This window comes from Cryptotermes secundus, unplaced genomic scaffold (genome assembly GCF_002891405.2).
Source record: "Cryptotermes secundus unplaced genomic scaffold, Csec_1.0 scaffold50, whole genome shotgun sequence".
In the NCBI taxonomy this organism is placed as follows: Eukaryota; Metazoa; Arthropoda; class Insecta; order Blattodea; family Kalotermitidae; genus Cryptotermes; species Cryptotermes secundus.
The window spans coordinates 1,332,265-1,346,936 of record NW_019721758.1 but is presented as its reverse complement, the minus strand read 5'-3'; the positions used below and the strand labels follow the sequence as shown (position 1 = coordinate 1,346,936).

The 14,672-nt window shown below is 39.8% G+C and overlaps 1 protein-coding gene across 4 annotated transcripts in view; it reads right to left on the bottom strand.

The window, feature by feature from the left end:
- Nucleotides 1–14,672, bottom strand: part of LOC111875612 — a 264,658-nt gene that overhangs the window by 189,832 nt on the left and 60,154 nt on the right. The window contains exons 1-2 of one of the 4 annotated variants that reach the window (XM_033755878.1): nucleotides 3,464–3,637; nucleotides 465–649 (exon numbers count right to left, since the gene is read on the bottom strand). The exons of the other annotated variants lie outside the window; for them this stretch is intronic. Of the exons in view, the coding sequence (XP_033611769.1) occupies nucleotides 465–540 (76 nt within the window). The 5' untranslated portion in view covers nucleotides 541–649; nucleotides 3,464–3,637. Of the gene's footprint in view, nucleotides 1–464; nucleotides 650–3,463; nucleotides 3,638–14,672 lie in introns of those variants that run through there. 4 annotated transcript variants of the gene reach the window in all.

Here is a 14,672-nt window from a genome sequence, read left to right as displayed (position 1 = left end):
TTATATGCCAGCAGACAGTACTCTTTATTTTTCCGATGTTTACAAAGTAGTCTCTTCTATAATCTTGAAACGAAAATTATGTATGGACTTCTCATTTCATTCAAGCGTGCTACACATTTCTCACACAGTTCTATACTGCAGTCAATTCCCCTAAATTATTCGATGAAGCTCTTTATCATGTAATATTCTCTGTATGTTCATCGTTTTATTCGCCTTTTTCATATAGTTACACAGAGAAAATTTCAAAAGAATACTCTTTATACAAAAACCATATATCATGATTTTTTTTTTGTTCCCAGCAAATTATCTTACACATGGCTTTAAGTTCAAAAGTCTCAGAACCAGTTCCTCTGTCAGGAAATAAATTAAAGTTTTTAGAATGCATTTACAATTCCATTTAGTGGGTACGACAGTCTCTGTGATCTGGATGCAGATTAGAATAAATGCAGGTTGGTGCCACTCACCTTGGTGTTTTGTACTGCCTCCTCCTGCAGGTGCCCCAGATGCGAGGTTTCTCAGGGAATTCAAAAAACCACTCATCCGTGCAGCAACATAGCGCGATTAGAAATTAACACGGCTACAAAACATATGCATGGTACTATCACCGCCGTCACGAGGTCTCTTCTTTGATTGCCATATTGACACTAATCTGTATGTAGTATTTACAAAAACACGTCATATTCACAGGCTTATTAATAAACTGGAACTACTCTACTATCAACACCACAATTTCCAACATAACATGAAATAAAAAGGAAAATCCTCACAATAGTATAACTTGCCTAACTTTCAGTAAAGGCTTGCCCAATAAAAGAAATGCCAGGTCTAAAATAATTATTTGATGTGTTATAACCGAGAGTTAATAACAGAAAACAAACGATTTATATTTCAATTCTGCAGATATCTGTGTCTTAAAATGTATCTGATTAGTGATACAACAGGACAATTTGGTAGTATTTAACCATTGCAATGAAAGAATCTACGAATTATTTTCTATGCTGAAGTACCCCAACCATAATTCTAATTAGAGCTTTCTTAAATTTCGCCCGAAAGTGCAAGAAATTTACACCTCTCACGTATTCTAGGCTGGCGTCTGTTCTTACTGTTATGTGACGTCACTAAAGCCAAATATGCGAGACACACCCTTAATTCATTTATACAAATCTTTCTTAAGTAAACTCAGATTCTTTTACGTTACGAGTGCTCTTGAAAGCATCGTATGGATCTACATGCAGGAAAGAACGAACAGTTTTGATGGAAAAGTTAACGTAAATTTCATATACACTCATTAATGTGAAAAGTTATACAGTTTCTCCATCAAGTGCTATTAGTAAGCATACGTATATCGTGAGCAGATTGCAATAAGATATTACTCTATACAAGAACATATTCGAAAAAGAATTTAGTCACAAACAAGACTGTAATATATCTGTTTCAATATGTAAAATAACAGTTGACCCTACTATTTTATTATCAAAATAACGCCATGCCGTGTACTTATCACTTATGTGAATATGTTGGAATAACATTCATATGAACTAAACGTCGACTGCAATTTTCTTGATTTGCAGCTATTCTTTCGTGTCGCAGTAAGTCCTTCCTCATGAAGAAAATTATGATGAATTTAAATCAGAACCTTCACTTCAGTAACAGGATTTGCTTCCTCTATCAGATTTAGTCCATTACGTGATCATTGGCGATACCCACAACTCTGTATCAGTTTGTGTACATTTTGCGATAAGTTGTATATTGGCTAACTTGAAGGGCTATTGCTGTATAGAATCATTATTTTCCACCTTTTAATCAACACATTTCAGAACACCGACTTTACAGCTACAATACGACATCGGCCTATAAACGCATTTTTTTTCAGTACGAAATTATTTCTTAATGTTATTAAAAGTTGTACAGTATGCATATGTGCCACAATCTTACGTCTATCGCGGCATGCTTCATAACTCGGCCACTGAAACCTTTACTAAAAATAAAAATGTGTTTTACTAAATCTGACGAAGATTATTATCATGTCGGACGCTATATACTCGTACTCCACCCCAGTATAGAAAGTAATATATTTCACAGAGACACAATAACAAGGCTGATACATAAGCACTTGAAATCATACTTGTACAAGGCATGACGTAATAAAGTTGCAAAACTTTATACAAATGTTCATCTCGCTTTTCTAGAATTCAGATTGCTGTAATTTTTAACATTAGTGCGTTCTTTTACAGTGGCGCGATTTAAATTTATCCATGCCATATGGTACACTTTCTTTTTTTGGGGGGGGGGTTTACCTAGTCCGTTATTTTGCAAAATTTGAAGGAATTTTTAAAATAATATACTACTGCTTCAAATATTTACGATGTTATCGACTATTAAACATTGATAACAAATTATTCCAGGTGTATTGGCGAAAGACCATAACTACAGGAGTTAAAACACAAATCCTGCAAAACAATGGAGATATTACTCATGCGGTGAAAATTCCATTTGTCAATTCTGCTAAAAGATAATAGAATATAAATCTTCCTGAAGTTATAATACCGGTGTTTAAAAATACCTGCATTTCCTGCTGATACAATTTAACAACGAGCAATATTCTCAGCATATTTTAGACTTCCGTAAACTCTCGAAACAAGGTTGCTGCAAAGGAAGCCGACTACACGTGAAGACAATAATATGAATGCATATTAATGCAAATTTCACAAATAATTTTGAAGTATATAGGTCGATTCTAGTGCCTTTAAGGCCAGTTTGAGAGATTGCATTCATGATGTTTCTTTCATTTATCCCAGAAGATGGCTAGTTCCAAGCATCGATAAAGGTCTGCCACTTTTGACACAACTCTACAATGAACGAGAGATGCCATTTTACACAAGCGCTTTACTTTAATCACATAAGCACGACGTTCGATTTTACTATTAACGGTGTGCGTGAAATAACACTTCATGCTCTAACATAAATATCACTATAACTTGGACTCATCAATTGTTATAGCCCTACATGATCTTGCTTTTCGTCACACACTGTAACGAAACATATGCAACAAAACAATCTATACCACGTGCTTTCTTGGAATTCTGTGTCAGTTACATCTCTTACGTCCCTTAACTGCAAGACTCAGGGTTGAAAATATAATTGGAATTCTTAAAATGAAGAAAATATATTCCGTGACTTCATTTTGAAGGGCAGTGATATAATTTTCAAATTAAAAATTTACAACTGAAATGGCTAGTAAAACATGAGCACGACTGTCAGAAGTGAACATTCTAAAAACAGCCACTCTTTAAACAGCAAGTCAAAATGACTGTTTCGCCGTATTAATATTTATGTAGCTGAGCTGAAACTAACTAGTTACGTTAATACACTTTCATAGCACCCTTGTTTATACGTTTCCAGGCACACGGCGCCAAAAATCACGTTCTCATTTCACAGTCACACACGTGACGTCATTTACAACCTTAAGCTTATTGCTTCCTGTCTGCTCCAACAGTCTTCCCTTCCTACTGATGAGTATGGTCGTGATATATCAAACACTTCACGTAACTAACTCAACAACGAACGATGGAGGGTATGAACACGATGGGTTACGCCAGGTTGGGTCCGATTACTGGCCTTACAGCCTTGCCTGCCATCCAGGGGTACAATCACGCTGTACTATAAGGGGGAATGGTGTTGCTGTTATATGGTGTATTTTGATGCGCAAACGCAACAGAAAAGCGCATGCCTATATGGGACCTACTATTGATTGCACTGAATAGTATACATCATCCCTATGATATTTCACTTGCTGAGAGATACTATCCATGGTATTTACGTTCGTTTTTGTACCGAAGTAAGATTCTCAAGTCAGTATTCTTGATTCACTCAAATGAACTTTTAGTAATGTTGTTATGAAATCGAAAACTGTACATAGAAACTCGTTATAATTTGACTACTTATTTATTTACCTATTTATTTGTTTCATTTACCGGTTCTATCAGTAGTTCAGATTATATGGCATTGACAAATTTATCTGTAATCATCATATATTAATGGCAATGACATGCATAAACATGTAGTTGTTGCAGGGCCCGATTCACATCTGTGGGGCCCCTGGGGCAATTAAAATGTGGAGGCCTCCAGTCAGTAGCAAAAATTTAGATTACGACAGTTCTTGTTGGTTTTGTTGCTGTTGTTCTTATTTCTTGTAATATCCATTATAAAGTAACTTGTGCTTTTTGAGAAGCAAATGTTTTAATAGAGTCAAGGAGGATAGGGTGAGCAGGGAATGTAGCACGAATGGGGGGAAGAGGAATGCATATAGGATATTGGTGGGAAAGCCAGAAGGAAAGAGACCACTTGGAAGACCAAGGCGTATATGGGTGGACAATATTAAAATGGATCCTAGAGAGACAGGATGTGATGGTATGGATTGAATTGATCTGTCTCAGATAGGGACTAGTGGACGGCTCTTGTGAACACGGTAATGAACCTTCGGGTTCCATAAAATGCTGGGAAATTCTTGAGTAGCTGCAGGTTTGGCTTCTCCTCAAGACAAGCTCAGCTCCATAAGTAAGTAAGTAATATTTTAATGTTTTCTTCAGATCCTGGGGCGACCGCCCCAGTCGCTGCATTATCAATGCGTCCTTGAACTGCTGTCAGCCCAGAAATTTGGTCCCAGCAGCCTTAGCAATGTAACATCTCAAATTAAATTTGCTAAAGGAAGCAGTGAAAAACAACATACAAATTTTAGGCTCACACTGTTAACTCATGTGGTATCACGTTCAGGTTTAAGCCATTAGTTATTTTATTTCAAATTTAAAGTTGTTTATACACGCAAATGTTTAATATTTCGCTACTGATTTGGTTTCTGTTCATTCACACACACACACACACACACAACCATTGATTACGAGATGTCATCGAAAACATTATGCTATATGATGATAACGTATGTATTTAAAATTATAATAGACATAACTACACTTTTATCTTGAAATCAGCTATATAGAAACAGAAATTCAAAATCATCTTACTTATCGAAGTCACGAAATATTCGGTTAATAAACCATGACACATGATCGATTAGGTGTCATCGTGATACTATCTGCATACATGAGGTCAAATCTCCTCATGTACATGTAAAATTAAATGACAGTGGGACACTGGATGCAGACATTTTCAACGAATATAACAGAAAATGTCATCATATGCTCAATTTTTTTTTTACAATAAAGTATTGCAGATTGACTATACGGAGCAACGTTTGCCTGAGCAGCTGACAGTTGCTCATTTTCGTGTTCACATGAACCCCTCGCTGAAGCAAGCAATCATGCAATTAATAAACTAGTTATTTGTTTTATGCGTGAGTCAGTGATCCGTCACTCAGCCTGTCAGCCAAGTGGAAAGCTCATAAGAGTTACAGCGTACTTGATTCTAGCTTCCCATTTCTTACGAACTTCGAGTTCACAATGCAAACATATATGGTCGATAAGTGGTCATGACCTAATTTAACATGAGAAAAGCAGATCTGTTTGTGTTTGCCAGAGCAGTGAGATACAGTATCACCTACATTAGCTCCAAACTTCTACGGAGCAAATCTATTTGAACAAAGACGGAGCAGAAGAAGCGAGTGAAGAAAGTTTCCCGAAACGACATGAGAAGTAACAGCTTAAAACGCCAACTTGCTTACTCTGTAACCCGCCAACTGCCTTTTCAGAAACGACGCCCCCAAAACTTAACAGACCGAGGATGTGAGAGTGTGCCGCATGACTGAGGAAGCGGTCATAGATGAGTACGAAGCTATGGCGGAATTATAATTAGGAAAGGAAAACCGAAGATATTTAATCCACCGCGAATCTCACAAGAAGTCACCCGGAATTTAACCCGACACTCAGGTGTAAGAAGCTCGCGCATTAAGTGCCTGAAGTAACTGGAAAAAGCGAACAAGATCACATCACCGCCTACGTCAGACACCCAAACACAAAGGCACACGCAGGGATTCTGGCGGAATGTCAACGAAAGATAGAGTACAAAGCCTGTTGTACAGGGCTGGGGTTGAAGTGTTCTGTCGCCTGGGATATCGTTAATTTCCTATCAACAATAACACCAAGGTTACGGCCGTTTGTATTTGTTATGTGGAGCTACACTAACGTCATTTTGCAAGATAAGAACTAACTACGAGGGAACTCGTATATTTAGTTGAGTGCTGCTTGAGAAGCCACTAGTTGTGCAGCTACTCAGGAATTTTCCAATCCTTTATGGAGCCCGAAGGCTTATTACCGTCTTCACAACAGCCCGCCTATATTCCCTGTCTTGAGCCAGATCAATCCACTAAATAGCACCCCATGCTATCTCTCCATTTTAATATTATCGTACACTCCAACATATGGCTAGATCATAGTAGTAGTCTCCTTCTTTCTGGCTTTCCCACCAAAATCCTGTAGGCATTCAACTTCTCCTCCATTCGTGCTACATGCCCTGTTCATTTCACTCTTCTTTACTTCATCATTCTAATTATATTTGGTGAAATGTACGCTTGATGGAGATCCTCATTTTGTATGTGCGGTGAAGCTTCATTTTCCCATAAAACAATAATGGAGAGGTGAATTTAAATTTGGAGTACAAGTTGATTTTTTTAAATTTTACATACATACTTTAGTAGCTCTTATGTTATTTACTACTGATGCAATGTTCGGGAAATTAGAATTATGGAGTGTTCATGTAGTTAAATATATGGTTTCACTGATATAACTGTTTTTGTATGACATCTCTCTGGACCAGACTGAACTACCTTATTTTAACGAAATTCTTTATCTTTTGGTTGCTGTATATTATATTCATTCATTTCCTTTTTCTTTACTTTTAATACTATGCTCATCATCTTTTCTCAAGCGCTCTCACTCTGTATGTTTCCTTTACAGGAGAGAACACAGTTTTGCACCCGTATATAACATGTAAAATTAAATTTAATCTATTTCAGTGCTTAAGATTATATAAAAGATACTCATAAAATATACTGAACTGAATAATAGTAAAATTCTCGAAATTTGAACTTATTTCTCATTTATTACTGAATGAAATTTTCATATATTACTGCTATTCTAATTATTCGAAATTTGGTCCAGTTTCGAAAATGCTACAGCGGACCCTCTATAAACCGCGCCTCATTTAACGCGGCGGTGTTCATATTTTCCAATACGATTACATAGATAAAAGTTAATTTCACATATAACGCGGGTGCTGATGCCGCCCCCGGAACCGTCTGCATATCGAGGGTCCACTGTAATAGAAATCTACATATAAAAATTTTCTGCTACATTCTGCCGACGAAACAATAAAGGTAAAGTTGTCCTTGTGTCTAAATAATTAAGCACTAAGCCATGAAGGTGTATGGGGGAGTGGATGTAGTTACCCACATTTTCTTGACCTGGGCACTAGTTGGAGGTGAGTGAACAGCTTTACAGCCTGGTCGCTTTACCCCTGGGAAATAATAAATACTTAACTTTTCTTTCACTCCTTTTAGGCCAACCTTCTTCAGGAAGCTTTTTGTATCTGCGTGTAAGTTAGATGCCGCAAATGATGCAACAGTGAATTTCGTCATGCATTCCTGTGTACATCATCCAGGAGGCCGACTCTTGCAGGAGCGAAGTCAAGAATGGTAAACTATGGGATGAGTCTAGAGCTCTGGTGGGCCGTGGGCTTCGATTTCCTCCTTGTGGGTTTGTGTTAGCGTCCACACATTTATAATCGACGAAGAAAGAGCTTAAGTCAGTTTTAGACGATTTTTGCTTGTAACACTGTGTATATGTATTGTTTCTTTTTCGAACGACATTGAAAGATTATATATGTCTGCTCCATATACAGTGAAAAGTATGTGCTAGCACAGTAAGTAGGTCACGGGTCAGAAATGACATTTCAATTGTACAAAGTCTGTTCTCACCTCATGTCATTCGTAGTAATGTTTTGCTTCAGTTTGGCTTTTCATTGATTAGTTTCATATTATCTTTACATCTACAGTTCGGTGTCCCAAGGAGTTCCTTTTAATGAAGTTATTCAGTTTATTCTGCCATTTCCTTATATATATATATATATATCCTGTCTTTCTCGTTTTACTGAATTCAGTCTCTTTAGTAATAGTGCCTTTACTACTTCTACTGTTAATGCCAATTTTGTTACTACTACTACTACTACTACAATTACAAGGTGGAAAAAATTCGTCAAGAGCATTTCTGCTGTATGTACCTGTCTCTTATTAATGGCCATTATCGAGAAAAAAACTTCGGTATACTGAACTGGTTTTCGGAGGATGAGCTGAGATGAATGTCATCAAATACCGTATCATGAATACTGATTCCGTTGTCAGAATACGACATGACTATAATGAATGGTACCCCAGGTAACGAAAGATGAATGGGACTACATCAATCTGAATTTGGCTCCATGCCCATTGTCACAGAATTCCTTCCAGCCGTGTTAATTAGCAATGATAATGGTCATCCAAAACCCGGCTCAGCATTCGCCGTTTCATTCTCCCATCATTCACATAAAACAGCAGAAAGTTATACTCCAACGAGTACATATTTTCTTAATTCGTGTGTGATATTTTGCCATGTACACCCGTTGTTAGGCAACGACGGCGTGAGAAGTATAGAACAGCCATTGATAAGTAAAGTTTCCCAAACAAGCATGTTTCCACTGCAACGAGAGAACAAACAATAATGGAAGAGAAGTTTCCTACGTTGTCCGCGTCGAGGTGTTACAACCAGGACCAGTTAGCAGCCTTAAAGAGTTTATCATCAAGGTAGAGTTTACCCCCTCGTTGGTGTCTCCACCTTATCGTGGTGAGGGGGTTTGAGTATGCCAAGAACCCTGAGAGCTATACCAGCGGTAGCGTAGCTACTGGCAGGGCCTCCCTTGCTGGACAGGTCAAAGGGTAGGCACCAGACGAAGAGAGACACCAAAAAACCAAAAAATGATGCCGGAAGTAGCGTCATCAGCAGCGACTTGAAGCACAGAGCAAATGATGCTCGAGATGGTTCAAGTTCGTATAGCAACAGGAGGTTTGAACAGTGGTTTGAACGTCTGTTGTACTGCGATGTGGAAAGCAAATGGAAAAACTACCACATTATCACTTTTCCTGGATAGTCTCTTTCCAAAAATGATCGCATTAAGTGGAGGAACTGTTTTGGAAGAGACTGTGGACCTGTCGTCTGACAGAGTACTGATGAATGAATGTAGAGCTATATAGATCTCAGACTGGTCTTACGCAGTGCTGCAATTACCAAAGCTTTGGCCATGTCTGGGCCAACTTCAAGGAACCTCCTCGACGTTGTGGTGCGGTGGTGGCCATCTGCATACGGAATACCCTGAAAAGACATACACAATCTACGCAGAGCTCCTGCATTTGCACCTTATTAGAAGGAAATGAACTTCCTTCAGCATCGTGCCTAGGCTGCAGCCACGCGAAAGGAGAACAGTTAAGGAGAAGGGCACAACGAATCCCCAAGGGATCCTCCAGGAGAAAGTTCTTCTCTAAGTTCAGCTCACCAGAGCAGTCCTTCGCAGCTGTACTGCGTCAAGAAGCGAGCAACCACAGGCACCGCAGCTTGCGGCCTACCGTGCAGCAGCATCTGCCACAACAGGAAATTCAGAGAACAGGTCTGTCAGCACAGGCTGACAATTCGAATAATGACGCGTTAAAAGCCGCCATTGTAGTGCAACAGATCACGATAAAGCTCAGCAAGCAGTGACAGGAAAGACCAAATAATGTTCATTAAAATGATAAAAAAGTAAACTTGTTCCTGTGCTCAACGAATTAAGCACTACGCCATAAAGGGGTATGGGATATTGGGTGTATAGATCCATATTTTCTTGGCCTCTACACTAGGTGGTGGTGAATAGTCAGCTTCACACCCTGGCCTCTTTACTCCCGGGGAAAGAGCCCCCCGTACCCATTGGACAGGATGTTGCNGTCAGCTTCACGCCCTGGCCTCTTTACTCCCGGGGAAAGAGCCCCCGGTACCCATTGGACAGGATGTTGGGTGGACCCCAGAGCCGGTATGGGCCATTTGGAGAAGAACAAATTTTTACCCTAATTGGACCCGAACTGCGACACCTCAGTCGTCCAGTCTGTAGCCAGTTGCTATACCGACTGCGCTATCCCGGCTCCTTACAAAAATGGTATTTAAATTAATAAAACTGAACGCTGCTAGATTGCAAAGGCCCCGCTTAAAGTCATAATATTTAATGCAAAATAACATTTGAGGGAGACACATCTCAAACCCCATGAAAGGTACTTCATTCAAAATGATCACTTACATTGGACTGGTCGCTTTTCGGGAAGAAAAGGCATTCCCCATAACAATGTAGACCTATGCTACGCGATACGTACACTTGAAGAGGGCGAAGCCATTCTTTACAGAAAACTCCACCCTCTCGTCAGAGAAAATGATTCATAAGGACTATGACCGCAAGGGTTCAGTTGCAGAAAAGAAATTCTCTGACCCTGAACCTCAAGTGTCTTGGCGCCAAGACGAACTGATTGGCTGTAAACCGCTATTCGTATAGTAACTGACTCTGACTTGCAGCTGGGGTTCAGTCGTCAAGGGCCCCTGCTCACGTTTATACATTTACGATCCGAGTCCACACAAACATAAGACATTTCTGTAAGCTGAGTACAGACTAGGCTTCACTCACAAATAATCAATTTCATCATAATTACCCCTACCATAATAACAGCAGCATATTGGGGTTTGCATTCATTTTAGAATCAGAAGGAGGTTTGTAAGATTTGAGGTTTTTACGGCGGTGACTATGAAGAAAGCCTTCTTCTTGGATGTGACGCCGTGTAGATGTATTAACCGACGTTTCGGAGGAATGTATCACCTCAATCTCCAGAGTAGAAGAAAAATCCACGAGCGAGGAACCAGCGTGGGCAGATGCTGACAGACAGACACTTGTTCCTCGCTCGCAGATTTTTCTTCTACTCTGGAGATTGAGGCGATACATTCCTCCGAAACGTCGGTTAATACATCTACACGGCACCACATCCAAGAAGACGGCTTTCTTCAGAAGGAGGTTTGATTCCCGGCAGGGGAAATTCCCTCTTCTTCACAGCGTGAAAACGGCTCTGGGGCCAAATCAGTCTTCCGTCCAATGGGAAATGCGGACAGAAGGGCAAGGCGTGAAGTTCATCACTCAGCTCCATCTACTTCCGAGGTTGAAAACGGGTGGAAATGTACCTCCGTTTCCACATACGTCTTGCGGCATGATGCTTATTTAAGCACAGAGAAATCTTTGTCTGTACAAAAAGTCCGGGTTTTTACACAGTCGATGCTATTCTCGGCGCCCAGCGTCCCTCTTCAGGGGACTGAGACGTAATTGTGGTGTGTGAGTAGTACTTATGAAGAGACTAATCTCCGACGTTCAAACCTGATCGATTTGTATCGAACTTGAACAGAAACGAGACAGAGACACAACAGAGAAGACTTTACGCTGTAGAGGCAACTAAAAGTGGCACAGTCGAAGGAAACACATAACGTCCTTTGCAGAGAAATCCACCTTATCATGAGCACTTTTCTTAGAGAATTATATTCTACGTAGCTATAAAATTTGTCTACGTTTTTAGACAATGAAAAGCAGGTTAAGTGCGTAGAGGGCCAGTCTAAGCTTGAAAATGGAATACGAAAAATTTCGCATGTAATCATCCCCAACCCCCCGGTCCCGATAAGAATCCAGCCCATGCCTTCTGGAATAAAATTCGCCGAAATCGTCAATGTGGCCCCCTTTTTGAGGGACCCCCAATTTGGTCCGATTACAAATTAAATATACCTGATTTAGAATATTTACTCTGTACTCGTTTTAAGAAATGTTAGAAGCAATCCCAATCTGGTGGAAGCCATTCTGTTTATTAGAAGCAGGTTTCGGACAATAAATGCTTGCTACTATTCGCTCCAGAACCTTTTGTCTTCTCGTCTGTTGTCTAAAGAAATAAAATTAGATTTTTTTTCTTGGCACTACAGCCCCAGTGGGCTTAGGCCTACCTCCATGAACTCCGTTCACTTCGGTTTTTCTAGATCTTACACATTAGATAGGACCCCTTGGGCGGGTGATCAGCTCGTCGCAAGGCCTCTACCTGTACACAAACACAGAAAAACGCACACACACAAACTAAACATCCATGCCCTGAGTGGGATTCGAACCCACGATCCCGGTTTCCAAGCGAGCGAAGACAGTACATGCCTTCGACCACTCGACTACCGTGACCGGCAAAATTAAAATATACAAAACTATAACTTTGTCTGTGGTTCTGTATGGGTGTGAAACTTGGTCTCTGACATTAAGGGAGAAACATAGACTGAGGATGCTTGAGAATAGGGTGCTGAGGGAGATATTTGAAACTAACAGGAAAGAAGTGAGAGGAGGTTGGAGAAAACTGCATAATGAGGAGCTTCATAACTTCGACTTGGAATGTGAATAATTAATTTAGCAGTGTGATTTTATTTTTCAAATAAATACTAACAGCAAACTGCCTGTAAGTGTCTTATCCGTAATTAATTAATCTTATACACTTCACATTCCCACCTCTGTTCTGCTGCTTACGCTGTTATCCCATGTTTACCGCTTGGCTAGACGGCAGTCTCCAAACCTGAACCCCGAAAGTTAACTAAGTTAAGGCCGCGCCATAGCTCAAGCGGTTAGTCGCTGGCTTCCCACCGCAGCGGCCTGGGTTCGATCCCGGGTCTGGTCAAGTGGGATTTGTGGTGGACAAAGTGGAGCTGGGGCAGGTTTTCTCCGAGTTCTTCGATTTCCCCTGCCAATCTTCATTCCACCAATTGCTCCACAATCACCCTCACCTATCATCTGGGGCTGGTACAATACGCCAGAAGTGGCCGCAGTACAAGGGACTTAGTCCCACCCCACTAGCAGTAAAAAAACTAAGTTAAGGTTGGAACGGTTACGTCATGCAATTGTGAACATCTTCAAAGATATGGAAACTAGTGGATCTATGAGAGTGAAAATTATTGTTTTCTTGAATGTGACCTCAAGTCGTACACATAAGTGTGAGAAGTTGTATATTTATTTGAATAATTATATTTGACTAGAAGTTCTTGCAAAAATTTATTACGTCTACATTCAATCAAATTTTTAATCCATAGTCAGACGCTCTGTGAAGTGATAAGTTAATAATTTTACTGCACAAGTGTTTTCCTAGGCACATCAATGCAAATGACGGAACAATTTTTAAAATTAAGCTCTAACCGCTCCTTTAAACCCTCTTTCTAATTGAATATTCTGTACTGTCCTCTAATTGTACCACATACAAATCGCCTTTAAATCAAATAAGCACAAATAAATGCATGGCTCAGTGTTCTATATCTGTGTGTACCTGCTAGCAATAAGCGTATTTATGAAGACCTTGTCAATCAACACCAAAGAACAGAGAACAGAACCGCCGTTAAATAAAGTAATCACAGATAAATACATGACTCAGTGTTCTACATCTGTGTGTACCTGCTGGCAATATTTATTAAGACCTTGGCAGTCAGCACCAAAGAGCGGAGAACAGCAGAATTGTGCTGCCTAAGTGGACACAGAAAGAAGACTTAAGGTCCATTCAGAGGAATTCCTTTGATGCTGCAGGATAATTATCTTATGCTGTGAGCACGATTTTCTGCATACGATTATTACAGGATCGATAAGAAAATTTATTACTTTTCCAGTTATACTTTACAAAGGAAATATTAAGCATTAATTTTGTACATATGTATTACAATCTCAAATGAAACATTTATTTTTGTCTCACGAAATTAACGGCCGTGGGGATTCGTTGCGCTTACCACGCGACATCCTCTATCCGCAGAAGTTGGCACTAAACTTCACCGACAAGCGGCGGTCGCTCGGTCGGTATAGTTCGCTTGCGGACTAAAATCACGGAGTCTATGTATCTCCTCACAACATGTTTCGGTAGGACACGGCCATCATCCGTACCATATTAGTTTAACAAAAATTGATATATCGTAAAGATAAGAAAAGGTTTTGTATTTCAGATTATAATACATATGTACAAAACTAATAATTTTAATGTAACAAGATGCTTAAGTACAGCATTAAGAATATTAAGCCCTCCTATCTTTGGCATAAATTTTTGACTACAACCAAATGAATTTGAAGAAAAGCATACTCTGACGAGGGTCCCATATGCAACGGTGTTTAAAGAAAAACCGCACCCTGGGGGGTTACCTCAGATCATGGCAAAATGCAAAATCACCAGTAGACTGACCACTGACAAAACTTGGTAACGTGACTGACAAACAGAGACAAATAGAATAAATCAAGCTGTGAAAATGCACTACTCCATGAGATAGCAGTTCCATATCTATGTCATGGCCGTTCATCTCTTTTCCTGATGCACGAACTATTTAGGGACTTTCTTAATGAACGCATTAAATAGCAACGAATGAGAGCAACAGACGGCTGGAGATAACTGCATAATGAGAAGCTTCCTCATTCGTACTTCGTTACAAGTTCCGGATTCCCGCCGCTACAAGATTTTCTGAGAAGTAGTGGGTCTGGAACAGGGTCCACTCAGCCTCGTGAGGATAATTGAGGAGCTATTTCAAGGAAAAGCGGTTCCGGTCTAGAAAGCCGAAACTAACGGCCGTGGGAATTCGTTGTGCTGACTA